Source organism: Gopherus flavomarginatus, chromosome 7 (genome assembly GCF_025201925.1).
Source record: "Gopherus flavomarginatus isolate rGopFla2 chromosome 7, rGopFla2.mat.asm, whole genome shotgun sequence".
NCBI classification, from domain to species: Eukaryota; Metazoa; Chordata; order Testudines; family Testudinidae; genus Gopherus; species Gopherus flavomarginatus.
Genome location: NC_066623.1, coordinates 11,047,487 through 11,064,640, shown reverse-complemented (window position 1 = coordinate 11,064,640; position 17,154 = coordinate 11,047,487). Strand labels below are relative to the sequence as shown.

At 38.5% G+C, this 17,154-nt stretch overlaps 1 protein-coding gene across 5 annotated transcripts in view; it reads left to right on the top strand.

Annotated features, from left to right (window-relative positions):
* Nucleotides 1-16,219, top strand: part of SMAD5 (SMAD family member 5) — a 39,746-nt gene extending 23,527 nt beyond the window's left edge. For 4 of the 5 annotated variants that reach the window (XM_050962247.1, XM_050962246.1, XM_050962249.1 and 1 more), the window contains exons 2-7: nucleotides 4,002-4,550; nucleotides 5,837-6,088; nucleotides 6,736-6,855; nucleotides 8,618-8,839; nucleotides 11,333-11,589; nucleotides 14,071-16,219. In XM_050962247.1, coding sequence (XP_050818204.1) covers nucleotides 4,148-4,550; nucleotides 5,837-6,088; nucleotides 6,736-6,855; nucleotides 8,618-8,839; nucleotides 11,333-11,589; nucleotides 14,071-14,214 — 1,398 coding nt within the window. In that variant the 5' untranslated portion in view covers nucleotides 4,002-4,147 and the 3' untranslated portion in view covers nucleotides 14,215-16,219. Of the gene's footprint in view, nucleotides 1-3,362; nucleotides 3,486-4,001; nucleotides 4,551-5,836; nucleotides 6,089-6,735; nucleotides 6,856-8,617; nucleotides 8,840-11,332; nucleotides 11,590-14,070 lie in introns of all 5 variants that reach the window. The other variant, XM_050962248.1, reaches the window with a different exon arrangement.
* The last annotated feature ends 935 nt before the right edge of the window (nucleotides 16,220-17,154 follow it).

Below are 17,154 nucleotides of genomic sequence, written 5' to 3'. Positions count from 1 at the left end.
ATCTGAGCCAAATAGTGAAAAAGGAACTTTCTCATTTTAAATCTTTCCCTTTAGATGGTGTATACATCCCAAAATGCTGCACAGAGCATGGATCAGTGTAACTGTCTTAACAGGCTCTTTTGGTGCAGTTCAGTACTGAGAGATGGGAAAAGATAAGACCAATTTGAAATGATTTGAACACCACGGTCTCAGACTCCAATATGAGTTTTATTCCTCTTTGCATCATAATGTGCTATGCAAAGGGAGGAGATGATCTTTCCGTTACTCTTATTCTCTTCAGCTGTTTTAAAATATTTAAAATAAAATGCTTTCCCAAATGATATCCTTCAACAATTCATAACAACCTGGCCTTTGTAGACAAGTTCTTAGTATGTTATCCCTTGTAGTCTTTGCATTCTTCTGAAAAATGGGGATGGATATGGTCTTTTTTCTCAAAAACCAATTGATTCTCACTTCCCTAAACTTGAGAATGCGAAAGAACTTCTAACAGGAAAGCAGCGTTGTCGGTGCTTAGGTTGGTTATTATAAAAGACCTCTTTGCTTTTAATTACTTTTTTTTTCTACCTTTCATTATGGTTTTAAATACCACTTGCTTACTGTATCTGTAGCAAATGTTTCACACGGAATACAAAATTGGTAAAATTTCAAATATATATTGCATGTTATCATGGCACATGCCAAATAAAATACTATTGATTGGTACATGTTCTGCACTTCTATTGCATAACACATGGGACAGCCATATCAGAACGGTTTAGAAGAAAACATCTAGAAATGTCCTAAAATCAGTTAAATGCTAAGGGATCTCTAGGGTATGCATTTGCAGTAATAATCCATTATAATTGTTTCCTGAGGCTGTGCTCTGCCACTTGGTAGTATTTGATGTGTTTGGGACAGAAAGATTGCTCTAATTTAAAATAATATAACTAGAAAAACTTGTAATTTGCTTTTTCTCTGTCACAGGGCTACATTAAGCTTGTGAAAACATGTCAAAAATAGAACACGTGTTTGGGAATTTTTTTTGTTCCTTTCCCTGATACTCTATGTGGATATATATAGTAGTTTTGTCATTTATTTATTAGCAGTGGAGTGAGCAAGGGCTAAGATCTTAAAACTCCTGAAAGTTTATTTTGTGGGGTTTTGGTCTGGTTTTGCCATTGGGTTGCTTCTTAGCTTTGGGTAAAAATGAGCATGATTCTTATTTACCTTACGGAGTGAATTAATGTTTATAAGGAAGCTTGAATGTGGAGAGTATTAGTAAGAGCTAGCAAATGAGTGGTACTCATACCTGGAAAGTAAATTACTTAGGACTGAGCTGCTTTTACTTGTCTTTTACTACATGTGCATGCTTTCTAAGGTGATAAACTCAGTCTGTTCTTTTGGCTAAGCTTTGTTCCTTTTCTGTGTTTCCTGTTGCTTGTAACGATGCACATAGGTAGAGGCTTTCTGTATGCATGATCGTTCAGGCAGAAAACAAGCTTCTCGCTGAAATAACATGACAGACATTTTGTCACATTTCTCTGTTTTGCCTGGAAACTAATTATGAGTAATTGCTTTTTAAAAAATAGCACCTGTAATGTAAAGATGGTTATGGAGCACAGAATAAGTGCCTATCAATGCAATGTAACACCCGTCTTCTTTCTTTTTTCTTTCTTGTTAGTATGGTGTGTGTTTAGGAGCAAGTAAGAAGTATTTTTAATAGGGTTTCTACTGATGCTTTTCCCCATTTTGAATTCCTTATTACTTAGGCACACCTTCCAGAGCTTTCATAGAAATGGTTGCTGGATTGAGAGGTAGGCTATCTAGGATAGTTTTTCTTCCTGCAGAAAGTCTGTCCAAAGTAGTGTTAACCTCTTTTATCTTTATCATGGCAAAGTGTGTGTTCTTTTATTTACAAGGCCCAAAAAAAAAAAAAAAAAGAGCTGAATGTGGATAGAGTATTGATGATCTGGTTCCGAATTACTTACACTTTTACCCTTGGCAGATATTCAGAATGGTTGCTTGATGTAGGCTTACGTTATTGCTTTAGTTGCTGTCATAAAGTGTAATAACCTGTGCCGTAAACTGGGACTTAAACAGTTTTTCTGGTGGGTAAATGTTAAATATTAGGAAGGTACCCATTGTTATCTCTAGGTATTTTTAAAACTGTCTGACAGCGTGGGGTCTGAAGTTAAAACACCACCAATTATTTTAGGTAATCTTATTTACTTTTATGAGTTGTAAGAAAAGTAACTAAAGTTCTGATGATCAAAGACAGTGATATGAGAATATTGACATATTGAAAGTGAATAATTTTATCTTGTTTAGTACTGAAATACTTAGATGGATTTTTTTCTCTCGTATGCAGATTCAGTGTTCCAGAGTGTGTTAGATGTTCTCATTCACTACAGTTTATCAAAAGCTGAGAGACAATATTGTTTGGCAGTCTCTGTAGCAAGAAAGGAAGCATCTTTTGTTATTGACATCCTTTCTCTTAGCTCCGCTCTTGCTTTTTGCCAGCTGCTCATTGTCTGTACTTGCTTGTGTAGTAATCACAAGGGATTTCAGGAGCTCTTATCAGCTAGTTGCCACAGCACATCATTTCCTCATGTCATCTTTACTCCCTGTTTTTTTTTTTTTTTAAACCAGAATCTGGTGGACAGTGTGTGAACACTGTTTCTTTATGACATTGTGTACAGAACAGTACTGTTCAAATCAACTCCCTCAAACATTTTATGGTAAAGGTCTTCTGGCACTTATTCTGCAGTCTCTTCACCTTTTTAGGAAGAACACAAATTGCAAAAGCTTGAAAATCCACTGCTTATAATCCCTATCCCAGCAGCCAGGAGACTAGGGGAAGTGGCCAAACGTATCAGTGAGGTGGCCAAGATGAATGACTGTGTCTAAAATCTTTTTTTATTAGCTATCCTCAGTTATTCCCCCAATCTCATCATTATTAGCAGCTGCAAAAAATGGAATACCCAAGCAGAGTCCAAGAACAGCACCCTGGTAGAAGCTTCGGCAAACCTCGGCAGTTAAGGTGATGTCAGGATAGGGTTCTCCAGAGCAGTGGCTCTCATCCTTTCCAGATTACTGTACCCTTTTCAGGAGTCTGATTTGTCTTGCGTACCTCCAAGTTTCACCTCACTTAAACTACTTGCTTACAAAATCAGACATAAAAATGTCACAGCACAGTATTACTGAAAAATTGTTTGTTTGTTCTCATTTGACCACATAATTATAAAATAAGTCAGTTGGAACATAAGTATTGTACTTACATTTCAGTATGTAGAACAGTATAAACAAATCACTGTCTGTATAAAATTTTAGTTTGTACTGAGTCCTTTTTATGTACCATGTTGTAAAACTGGGCAAATATCTAGATGAGTTGATGTACCCTCTGGAAAACCTCTGCATACCCCTGATTGAGAACCACTGCTCCAGAGTATTGCCCTTGGAACTTGCTGGTTACCCATATCCCTCAATTTGTCTGTATCTACCTTTTGGTGAGTAGAATTAGTTTGTCTGTTTGTAGTCTAGTAAACTTCTTAGCTATTAAGCAAATAAGGTTTGTACCTATTTTTTACCTACGCCGTATCTACACTAAACTGCATACTATATAAAGCTGACTTGGAAAGCTTTGCATTCAAGTCCCATTCAACCAACCAATGTCAGGAAATCCAAAGTTATAGGAGATGAAGAGGAGTACCTTGCATCTCATGGAAACCACCCTGGCCTCCCCCGACCTAGCACTGATAGTGTGAAAGGAGTCATACAAAATTGTCTTTCAGGTAGAAGAATGGTAGTTGTGATGTGGGACTTCAGTGCTTGTGTGTTTTTTTTGTTTGTTTGTTTGTTTGTTTTTTTAAATTAGATCTAAAATCAAGGGTGGAAATAATCACTCTTCCTATTTAATATCTGAATTGTATTCAGCTCTACCTTCCTCTTCCTTCCCACTAAAAGACCCAAAACAAAACATAGTGGCTAACTACTTGCTATTTTTTGTTTTTTGTTTTAAACAGGACTAAATTAGAAGAATCGTCCCTTTTGCTTTATAAGTGACATCTATTCAATCAGGTGTTGTCTTCCAAGAAATAATACAGTTGATCAGTTGCTTCTTGTAGACATTGACATTTATTTATAGAAAGGTTTTCTGAAGACTTGTCAAATGACGTCAATGGCCAGTTTGTTCTCTTTTACTAGCCCAGCTGTAAAGCGTTTGTTGGGCTGGAAACAAGGAGATGAAGAAGAAAAATGGGCGGAAAAGGCAGTTGATGCTTTGGTAAAAAAGTTGAAAAAGAAAAAGGGTGCTATGGAAGAATTAGAAAAAGCCTTGAGCAGTCCTGGACAACCCAGCAAGTGTGTTACTATTCCTCGTTCTTTAGATGGGAGACTTCAAGTTTCTCACAGAAAAGGCCTGCCCCATGTTATATACTGTCGTGTCTGGCGTTGGCCTGATCTACAGAGTCATCATGAGTTGAAGCCATTGGATATTTGTGAATTTCCATTTGGATCTAAACAGAAGGAAGTTTGTATTAATCCATACCACTACAAAAGGGTGGAGAGCCCAGGTAAGTTTGAGCATCTCTGTCTATAAAACTGAACAAGTTGCCCATAGACAGTGTTGCTTTGCCAATTAAATTGTCAGGGGTAGGGTTGGGGTGGGGTGGAATATAACATTCTCGTTAGAATAGATCCAGTTTCCAGATAAAAACCTTACAGTAAACTGTAGCTGTATAGCATATGATCTATGGAAGGGATTTCTAAATCCTAGTTCCGATAGTTTATGACAAAATTGTCATTGACTTTGTCACCAGCATGCGGCTCTAAATACAAAAGTAGTCAACTGAAGACTTTGTATTCTTTGAGAAATTTAGCTATAAACCTCAGAATTCTTATTAGTAGGTCAGGTTTTTTTTAAATCATTGGGTGTTCTATCAGTCACAGTTGGCATGAGACAGGAAGAAGAGATGTGGAGAGACTGTGGTGCTCCCTAGTCAAGTTCTAGACAACTGGTGATTGGGGGAGGGCAGACTAGGAATGATAGATACAACCATGTTCCTTGTACAATGTTCCCAAAGGTAAGCATAGTGGCATGTAAAAGCATGTGTCCCTGGGAGACATTGGGGAAAGTAGAGTTATAGTTAGGAATGAGAAAAGGCAGTCTTGTAATTTCTGGGAGGTATGTTTAGCAGGGGTATCTGCTTTCCACTAGAGTGGGCATAAGAAGATTTAATGCAAGGTTAAAATGGAGAATTTGCACACATGAGTCAGGAAGTTGTAAGTTGCTGTTCTCACAACACTATCTCAGAAATGGTGCAGGTAGGAAGGTGTATATTTGAAAGCGTCTGTACACAATCCAAAATAACACGTATCAGAGGTGTACTTAGATTGCTGATGCTGTTGTGGAAACATTGACTTTTGAATTTCCTTATATTAATACATTGAACTCTAAACTCAGGTATCTTTTTTGCACTTAATTGTATGTTAGGAGGACACTAATCCTTTAAAATTATTAGTACTTTCCACTTAGTATGCACTCTCTGTACAAAGGCTCACTAAACTGGAAACAAACGACTATTTTTCATGCTGTTAAGTCTGGCAAGAAGCGGAACAGAAGTGTAAAATAGTTTTACAAAATATATATATATTTTAAAATCCACAAATTTGTAAGAAGCACTTAAATCTTGTAACCCTTTTTTCTTGCTTCTGAGCTGGTAATCGGAATTTTTGTGTGTCTGGTTAGTGAATAGTTAGTGCATTATTTTATGCTGTTTGTTCTAGCTATATTTTTAATAATTTTGTTTTGTCTGATTTGTTTTTTTTTTTTGTTTTGTTTTGTTTGTTTGTTTTTTAGTTCTACCTCCAGTGTTAGTGCCTAGACATAGTGAATTCAATCCACAGCACAGCCTTCTAGTTCAGTTCAGGAACTTAAGCCACAATGAACCGCACATGCCACAAAACGCTACATTTCCAGATTCTTTCCAGCAACCCAACAGCACTCCATTTTCCATTTCACCAAACAGCCCCTACCCACCTTCTCCAGTGAGCAGCACTTATCCGAGTTCCCCTGCCAGTTCTGGACCATCTAGTCCATTTCAGCTACCAGGTGAGAAATTAGAACATGCTTGTATAGTAATACCAAAAGCTCTTGCAATTCCCTTTTGCCTCTCTGCTTGTTTCTGGTATCAGTTAATATTGTCTTATTGTCAACCAATTCTAGTACTGTGTTAATCATTCATTACTACTTTTCCTTAGTCTTTGATATGGGTCTGAAAGAGCTCTTGTGGCTATTTGGAAAATAAAAACCATAACAAATAATTCACATATCAGAGGGTAGGATATGGAAAAATGGGGATACTAAATGAATTCAGTGTTTTTAAATATGAGGTGCAAAGCAGAGAGGAAATATCTTTTAAAAGAGGACTATTACATATTAACAGAAGGAATTTGACATGAACAAATTCTGAGTTCACAGAGGGCATCGCTTATATTAAACGTCATCCAGTAGTACAGAATGGTAATTTCTTATGAGACCTCAAATACTGCAGCAATGAGTTGTGCTGAAGAGTATTGACTTGGGTTTCTTAATAAATGCATGCATCTAAGCATGTGTATATACTCATCACTCTAATAATGAAGCACCTGACAACATTTAAGTATGGCCTGAGCAAAGCAGGGCCTTATGCTCCACTTGATGGCATCTGTCAGTCTTCATTTATAGTTTTAACTTGTGCATTTTTTCCTTATTTGAAGCTGATACTCCACCTCCTGCATATATGCCCCCTGAAGATCAGATGGGGCAGGATAATTCACAGTCTATGGACACAAGCAACACTATGATTCCTCAAATTATGCCAAATATATCCAGCAGAGGTAAGAGAGTATGATATACAAAGCAGATTGTGAAGAACTTCAAAAAGATCTCACAAAACTAAGTGATTGGGCAACAAAATGGCAAATGAAATTTAATGTAGATAAATGTAAAGTAATGCACATTGGAAAAAATAACCCCAACTATACATACAATATGATGGGGGCTAATTTAGCTACAACGAATCAGGAAAAAGATCTTGGCGTCATCGTGATAGTTCTCTGAAGATGTCCACGCAGTACGCAGAGGCGGTCAAAAAAGCAAACAGGATGTTAGGAATCATTAAAAAGGAGATAGAGAATAAGACTGAGAATATATTATTGCCCTTATATAAATCCATGGTACACACACACATCTCGAATACTGTATACAGATGTGGTCTCCTCACCTCAAAAAAGATATTCTAGCCCTAGAAAAGGTTCAGAAAAGGGCAACTAAAATGATTAGGAGTTTGGAGAGGGTCCCATATGAGGAAAGATTAAAGAGGCTAGGCCTCTTCAGCTTGGAAAAGAGGAGACTAAGGGGGGATATGATAGAGGTATATAAAATCATGAGTGATGTGGAGAAAGTGGGTAAGGAGAAGTTATTTACGTATTCCCATAAAACAAGAACTAGAGGTCACCAAATGAAATTAATAGGCAGCAGGTTTAAAACAAATAAAAGGAAGTTCTTCACGCAGCGCACAGTCAACTTGTGGAACTCCTTACCTGAGGAGGTTGTGAAGGCTGGGACTATAACAATGTTTAAAAGGGAACTGGATAAATTCATGGTGGCTAAGTCCATAAATGGCTATTAGCCAGTAAGGGTAAAGAATGGTGTCCCTAGCCTCTGTTCATCAGAGGATGGAGATGGATGGCAGGAGAGAGGTCACTTGATCATTGCTTGTTAGGTTCACTCCCTCTGGGCACCTGGCATTGGCCACTGTCGGTAGACAGATAGTGGGCTAGATGGACCTTTGGTCTGACCTGGTACAGCCGTTCTTATGTTCTTAATTTTTGGTTGGCTCTCAGCATTAAATAAGCCAGATTCAGTGGTGACTTAATTGGAGTAATTTATGTGCTGTTAAGTAGATATAACTTGCAAATGAAAACTGAAGAAGTCCAGGGTTGTACCAGGAGGAGCAGCCACCGGGAAGAGAATGCAAGATGAAACAACCTAGTTCATTTTTACACCGTTTTCTTGGTTTACTTATTTTTAAACCAGTTAAGAAGAAAACAACAAAAACCTTCTTTTTGAATTGAGCTTCTTTTAATAAGTAGGGTTCTGATTATTTTTTTTTCAGAATTGTTCAGACCCCATCTTTTACATTTGATTGCACATGGAGTTGTGCTTGCTCGGCATCCCTAAAGATCAGGCCTCAAAACGTCAATTATAAATAAGTTTATACAGAAAATCTTTTGTTTGTTTCTTTGTTTGTTTGGCAGCATTTATTGTATAATTTTTCCCTTTGTTTGCATGAGTCTTTTACATAAGCCTAAGCAAGAGGGTAAGGCACCAAAGTAAGAAAATGATTGTGAAACAAAACTTTCAGAGTAACTCCAGGCAGGTGTAGTACCTGAAGGTGCTCTTACCTTTTTTTAAACTGACTAGGTTTCAACAAATTTGTAGTGACCTTTATAACCATATCATGCTGCCTTTCAAGTCTGAGCATAAGATACAGATGTGAGATTGCAGGAGCAATTTTTTACTGCTATGTGAAAAGAATTGTTAAATGTATCTAAATTGAAATACAGATTGACCTATTTTAATTTCATTTTATTATAGATGTTCAACCTGTTGCTTATGAAGAGCCAAAGCACTGGTGTTCAATTGTGTACTATGAATTAAACAATCGTGTTGGAGAGGCTTTTCATGCATCTTCCACCAGTGTTTTAGTGGATGGATTTACAGATCCTTCTAACAATAAAAACAGGTTCTGCTTAGGATTGCTGTCCAATGTTAATCGCAACTCAACTATTGAGAACACTCGGCGACATATTGGAAAAGGTAATTCATAAGTATACTTTATGCCTCCTTTATGATTAGTAGCAATGGGTTGACAAGCAAAGACTTCATTGAAAACAGGCATATTGTAATATGCAAAAATTGAAATTATAAATGGTGGTTGCAGTGGCACATAATAAGCCCAGAGAAAAGGTTTATTTAAACAAACAAACTGTGATTTATACATATTTGTATATATGTGATACACATTGAAGAATGCTGATCACAGAATCCATCCAGCTAACCTAAATGATGTACAATATAAAAATCCCCTTCTAGAGTAGATAGAATACTGTTAGCAAACAAGCCTGCTGTAACTGTACTGTATTCAGTGCCAGCACTTGAACGCAGTTGTAGGAGTGAATCCAAGATGGGTGAGGGATGGGGGTAGTCCTGGATTTGGCAGGTCTTGCAGGATCTTGCAGCTTTCCCTTGGGTCTGCCGTATTTTTCAGCTGATAGCACTATTTGGACACACAATTTTCACACAGATGAAGCCTGCTCAATCTCTTAAAAGTATTTTAGTGAATTTTTAAAATGTCCCTTCATGTGCCTTTCCTAATTCATGTCTTGAGAAGAGAACCCTTTTCTTACTGCCCTGCTTTATAAAGATCCCTTTAGTGCTTAAAATTGTTTAGATTATTCTCAGAATTGCATTACCATTGGTCATACTGAAACAGTTGAATAGTGCCTTAGAAAAGCCAAAGATACTATAACAAGAAGTATAACCTTTTTCTTTTGGGCTACTTCTGATGTGGACTAATGGAACCATCAATAGATTAGAAATGGAGACAATATTACAAAGCTTTGCTAATGACTGTGTTACTCCTGAGGGCATTCTGTTCCAAAACATTTTAAAAATTGTGTGCCAAAACATTTACAAGTTTTGCAAATTTTATTTGTCAAATAAATGTGGATGCTCCTGCATGGCATTGGGGAGCACAGGCCACTGGATGCACGGAAGTGGGACTCTAAAGGTGGGGGTCTGATTGGGTGTGGAATTCCCCCAGGAGTACTAGGTAGATAGGCTTGCATAAGTTAAAACTTAAAGTTAAAATCTTGTAATCTTAGTAATGGAATTTTTAACTCTGGGATAAGTGTACAGTCACTATTCCTGGGGCTGTTGCATTTTCTAGGATGATTTCTGTTAACTTCACAAGGAAATACAGTTATATTACTTACTTACGAAACTTACCCTGAATGTCTCTCCTTTCTTGCCCTCACTATAACACAGCCCCCCAAAATGCCAGACTTCTCACATTTTTGTAAAAGCACTGCACCTCAGCCGTGGGTCAGTTTTGAAATTTCAGAATTAAATAGCTTAAAAGTTATTTCTTCATCTTGAGTTTTATTTTCCCCAGGAGAAGCAGATATTTCTGCCGCACCTCTGTTCTCCAACTCAGCACAGCCTACCTCTCCAATTCAACTCCTCAGAGATCTCCAATCAATCCTGGGAAGGCCAACTGGGTAGCATGGCAGGAAAGAAGCAGAATAGAACAGAATTACATGGGAGAGAGGGCTGAACCCAAATCCACTGTGAGCCGCTTGCAGTTGATCAGCTGACCAAGCAATCTGCTTCCAAGTTCCTTTTCCCCAAACTTCATCCCACCCTAGACTCCCAGTGTACCCGATGAGTTCACCAATAGCTGTCAGTCTGAAAGATTGGTTCAGATCTTCCTTTACTGTATGCAGTGTTGTAGCTGTATCCGTCTCAGGATACTAGGGTGACAAGATGGGTGAGGCAATATCTTTTATTGGACCAACTTCTGTTGGTGAGAGCTACAAGCTTTTGTCCCAGTCATAGGGAAGAAAGGAAGGGGGAGAGAGAAATCAGCTTGGGGGGGTTGTTAGAGGGTTATAAATTGTTGTAATAAGCCATAAATCCAGTCTCTCTTCAGTCTGATTTTTAGTGTCTAGCAAAGCTATTAATTTAAGCTCCCAGGTTCATCTTCTGAAAGTGTGCAGGTTTCCTTTGAGGATTAGGGCTGATAGGTCAGATACAGAATGATTGCTTTGTGAAAAATATTCACCCACAGGAGCTATGGTGTTTCTGTCTTTTATCATTTTCCTATGTGAGCTCATTCGAGTGTAGTGATTGTTTATCTGGTTTCACGTACACAGTTGCTATTGGGACATTTAGTACACTGAGGTACACCACATATTGTGATAGGTATGTGGAACCCATGGATCTTGAAAGGTGTGTGTGTGGGGGGGAGTGGGGGTGATGCATCTGTTGTTCTGGGAGGGTCTAGTGCTGCTTTGAGCTGGACACTAGGCATTCTGTCCTATAATTGATGAGAGAAGGCCATCTAGTGGCTGAGATGAAAAAGTGTGAACTGCTTATGTGCATATGACTTGAAAAATATCTTTTCAGGAAAGTTCTTCAAATGGAAGTCTGACTAAATTGTCTCAGAGCTCAAGGGAGCTTTTTGTAGTAATACAGCTTGATTATAACTTGAAACAATTTTTAATCTGATTTTTCTTTTTTGTTTTTAAGGAGTTCATCTCTACTATGTTGGTGGAGAAGTCTATGCTGAGTGCTTAAGTGACAGCAGCATATTTGTACAGAGCAGGAACTGCAACTACCATCATGGCTTTCACCCTACAACTGTGTGCAAGATTCCCAGTGGCTGCAGCCTTAAAATTTTTAACAATCAAGAGTTTGCTCAGCTTTTAGCTCAGTCTGTCAACCATGGATTTGAGGCCGTGTATGAGCTCACCAAAATGTGCACCATTCGAATGAGTTTTGTAAAGGTAAATAAATTCTTTATCTAAGCATTTAAATTTACTGTGGAATGAGAGAGGTTCAAGCAAAGTATTCAGATTGGCATTGATACTATACTGCAGAAAGTTATTTGCAATGTAACATTTTTACATTTTAATCTGACATCTTGTGTTGCAGTATCATTGCTGCTTTAGGTGTGATACTTGCCAGCCGAGTGTGTTGGCCGTAGTAGTTTAGTAGGTCCTCCATTCCATCTAGTCCAGTTAAATCAGGGGTCTCAAACTCATTTTACCTTAGGGCCAGTGCCAGCCCTCAAATCCTCCCAGCAGGCCAAACATGTCACTGAATTAAAGAAAGAAAATGTTTATATTGTATTTTTTATTTCAAATTTCTTAAAAATAATAAAACTGTCATACAATTTATACAATTCTTTGCCTGCCAGAGAGTTTTTAGTGTTTGCCAGACAGCTGGCAATGCTTCAGTTCTGTCAGTTTGTTGATGTTTGGCCTCAGTGGCTGAGCAGTTGAAACCTTCAGGATTGCAGCAAGGTGTGCATCAGATAGCTGTGTTCAGTATTTTGACTTGTTTATATTAATTGTGGAAAAAAGTGACGCTGGCTCCATGGCTGACTCTCTGCCTGGCAACTAGTCATGGTATCTCTGGCCCTCTCCCCCAAGCCAATGGGAGCTGTGGGGGGCGGCGCCTGCAGCAGACATTGCTAGCAGCGTGATGGCATGCGTCTCTCCTCCACAGGCCGCAGTGGACTTGTTCTTGGGCCGCAAATGGCCCACAGGATGGGACTTTGAGACCCCTGAGTTAAATGCTTCCTTTCTTAGATCCAAAGCATGCTATAACTCTTGTAAACTTCCATTTCTAAAGGAGACTTGTAGTGTGCACTCACACCTCAATTGAATGATGGAGCAAGAATAAAGTGACCTGCTGGACCACTAATATGGCTGTGATCCATATGGTAAAACTGAACGAATAACACATAACAGTTTAACGACTCCTTGTACCTTCCTCAATTCCTCTTCCCCCAAAAAGTTTTAGTTCTTACACAAATGAATGTCATCAGTCTCTTGGGCCTTCAGTATACTTTTTTGTAGAATGAAGGGGGACTTGTATGCAGCCAAATTGTATTCAGTGTGCCTTTAAAAAAAAAAAAAAAAGAATTCTGCAACATCTGTAGTTTTCAAAACACCTGGTTTCCTATTAGTGAATGGTCTGACTCTTTCTTTTACTGTAGTAAAATAGATGAATTGAGCCACTAGGCTCTTCTGTATCTGGTCTTTAAAAGGGTGCTCAATATTGGGTACTCATGGCTGAAACAAAATGTATATTGAACATTTGTATAGCCCCATAGTAGTGCATGGCTCGTTACAGAAATAGAATAAGACACAGATGTGTTGGGTTATAGTTCTCAGTCTGCACAGTTAAAGAAAGGAAGTGCATGTAGAGACCACTAAGGCGGTCAGTGGAGGAAGAATTTTTGATAAGTGGGTTTTATAAGAGGGAGAGGGGGTGTGATGGGTAATTAATAAACACAGTTGACTTAACGCGTTCGTAAAGTAATTTATTTTGTTAAAGTGCCATGGAGCAGTGATGCTCTTAGGTTTTATTGCTAGCGGAGGCCACTCTTCCAACGTGTCTGTGTAGTTCTTGCACGGTATCCTGTGGAGCATGTGGGGTGTTTCTGTACTCGCCAAGAACTGACTTTTAAAATACGCTTGGTGTTAATCATGGTAAAAAAGCATCCATTTTTGGTTTTCTGGGTTTTTTTTCCTGATACTCTGAAGTAAAAGGCATGGATCTAATTTACTCCTGGAATTCTTTTTTTTATAAAAAACTCTTCTGAGCCTCTGGAGTTAATTCATCAATTTTTAAGGCCAGAAGGGACCATTGATCACCTAGTCTGACCACCTGTGTTGCACAAGCCATAGGACTTCTCTGAATTAATACAAGCTTCAAGTCCAATAACTTGTGGAATTGCAGCCTCTATCACTTGGAATCCATCAATGATCTTACACAATGTTAGTGTTAGCACTTTTTCTGTTAGGTACTTGTTTTATGGTAATCCCTAGGGGCCCCAAATTAGATTGGAACCCTATCATGTTGTGTACTCTACAAACTCATACTGAAATAGTCTTTTTCCCGAAGAGCTTAAACAAAGCAGACAGAAGTTAGGAAGTATTATACCCATTTTATAAATGGAGAAATGAGACACAGGGATTAATTTTGGCCAAGGTTACACAAGAAGTCTGTGTTAGAGACAGGAGCAGTATCCAGAGCTCCTGAGTCGTCGTCCAGTGACAACCTCAACACCATCCTTCCTCTTTTTTCCTTTTTCCTCTTCTTCCCCTTTAGATTACAATTGTTCTTGCTTATTTGGGGGCCTCTAATAGCTTTAAATGTCCTACAGCCTAACTTTGTATATCCTGTTGCTAAAATTAGTTTGGATTAAGAGTATACACCCATAATGTCAAAGGTATAACGTTTGTTCATTTTTATAGGGTTGGGGAGCGGAATACCACCGGCAAGATGTCACAAGCACCCCATGTTGGATAGAAATTCATCTTCATGGGCCCCTTCAGTGGCTGGATAAAGTACTTACACAAATGGGCTCACCACTGAATCCCATCTCTTCCGTTTCATAGTGCTGCAGTATTACCTTCAACTCTACTTTTAGTGAACTTATTTTAATTCTAGAGAAACTTCCAGTGTGGATACTGTAAGTTAGATGGAGAACAGACATGGTTTAACTTTTTACCCCCTTTGTGACCAATTCCATTACATGTTTTTGATTTATTTTTACATTTCAGTTTGTTCTTGTGATATTAAAATGACAATTGAGCCCTATTGGGAGAAGGTGGGGGGCAAAGTCTCTTGAAAAATTTGCAACACTTTTTCCCCCCTCTTCATATGAGACTTAAACAGGTATATATCTAACTGGAACATATTTTCTTCACTGTCACATAGGGACAAGAATTTTGAAGACAAATTTTAGGAGTAAATACAGATCATAGATTTTTAGTGTTAATAGAACTGTACATTCTGTTTGCTGAACATGTGTGGCTCCAGATTACAATCAGTATTTTGTGTGTAGCTGTGTAACATCTTATGGAAGACTTCTGTCGTTAAAAAAAAAAAAGTTTCTCAATTTGAACAATGTGATTTAAATGTACACACTTTTTTTTTAAGAGATTTTAACAGATATGGACGGTATAAAGACATTTGCATTAACTTTTGGAAAGTGCAGTCACAAACACACTATATATGTTGCAGAATATAAATTATTAGCCTTGTCCCATTCCAATTTTATAACATTGCTTTTAACAACCATTTTAAAGAGTAATTGATACAAGGTAAACTTTTCGCACTGCTGTGGACTAGTCAGTTCTTGTTTTGCCTTGATATAAACCCTTGCTGTTTTGGTTGTAATTGCCAACACCTGGCTTTTTAGGTACCCTTTTGTATTTTAGCGTACACACCACTTTTTATAAATGGCAGTACTTGCATTGCAAAGGAGCTAAGTTCTCTAGCTGTCTGTTTTTTACCTATCCAGAATTGGCATGTTTTAAGCCTCTTAAACCACTTAGCAGTTATTATGCAGTATTAGTGATACCCTAGACTTCACTTCCAGTGCAGATTTGATTTATCTCTCTTTCTCTCCTACTGATTTGAAGACTGGCTTAGCAAATTGGTAATTGAGTGCAGAACCTTTTTATTTCTAGATCAAATGCAGATGTGGTAGATAATTATCAAAAATCATTATTGTAAAGACTCACGTCCTGTGTGAAATGGTAGTCTTCATCCTAATCCTGATGAATGAGTTTCTCCTCATATAGTCTAGGCCTACAGTTGGCATTCTTAGCAGAGAAGCTAACAATTGAATGCAGATCGAGATTAAGTTGCCCTTTCTCCCACATAGGAAATCCTTCAGGGTCAAGGTTGATGCACGCTGGTATAAGGCTGTGAGAAAGCTTGTACTGCAGCTGCCTGCTGTATTTGTTGTCACTAATTGGAGGACTTCAGTGCCTAGGCTGTCAATACAAACACTAAATAAAAAAAAGGGGGAATCTATGGGTAATTCCTTTCCTTTCCCTAAGAAAATGAGGGAAAGAAATGTATTGTGGAGAATACTTGGTGCAGTGAATTATGGCCTGACTCTTTTAATTCTGAAGTTTTAATGTGCAGAGTGCAAGGCCTGTTGTGTATAATACTATTCACCTTCCCCTTTCCCTATCGCAAACACATGTTATTTACCCACCCATATAAAATGTTTGGGAGGTAGGCTGAAAACTCTAAAACTCATGTACTTATTAAAGGATGCTTTGTAGTTAGCTACTGCAGTCCCAGGGTTTTGCTCACGTAAGTTCTTCTTGTGTCCTTTTATTGAATGACAAAGTTTGTGCTTAAATGTGGTAATCCCTGTATCACCGAGTACATAAGTAAATCATCTTTTTAAAGGAACAAAATTGTTTACATATCATGATAAATTCTGTTTCTTATGAAATGCCTTAAAGGAATAAAGCTAAACTGATCATGTTCACAGATCTATAATGCTGTCTTGTACAGGAATAAGTATTTGTACTTGATTTTAAACACTTTCTCCAGCATTCTAAAAATAAAACATTTTCAGGAAAAAGAGGAGTAACATTACTTTGTCACTTATCTTCTGGACCACTATTTATTCCTTTGAACTACAGGCAACAATGGTTTTATTGAAAGAACTATAAATTCAGCCGTTGCCCACAAGATCAGGCCTTCCATTGTCAAAATGAACATTTTCCTACACCCATATTTGAGTTCTCTTCATAAGTTTCTGAATCTTCATATATTTGACACTATGGTATCTTTTCTAGAATAATGGCATGACACATCAGGTCAAAAGATTAAAATCTCAGTTGCAGGGCCTCTACTAAAATTAAAAGATTTCACTGCATCCAAGCTTGACTTTTTTTTATTGGCTTCATCTATGCTCATGTATATGCCTAGCTGAAGCTAAGTGAGTGATTCAGGAATGGTGCATGGGTGTGCACGAACCACAACTAGTGCTTAATATGGGCAGGCTGGCTACATGTGCATCAGTACTGTAATCCTAGCAATACACTAGAACCTCAAAGTTACAAAGTGACTGGTCAAGCAGACACCTCATTTGGAACTGGAAGTACGCAGTCTGGCAACTGCAGAGACACACCAAAAAAAGCAAGTACAGTATAGTACATTGCATTAAAACGTTAACCATAGGTTCAACCTTTCTAGTCTGGCACCCTCAGGACCTGACTGGTGCCGAACCATGGGAATTCAATGCAGAGTGCCAGCGGGTCTCCAAGAGTGCAGGGGGTGCTACAGCACCCCCAGGCTTTGTGCCCAGTGTGGCCCCCTGCCTGGGGGCCCCACTGCCACCCGGAGTCCTGGCTGATGGCACCCCATCTGGGGGCTCCGATGCCAGCCCGGGGTCCAAGTCGTTGGCCCCAGCTCCTCCCACTCCCTCCTGCAGTTTGAATGCTGCAAATCAGCTGTTTGCTGCACTCTGGAAGCGCTGGGAGGGAGGAGGAGTTGGTAAGCGTAGGGCTGCCAGCACACGGGATTAG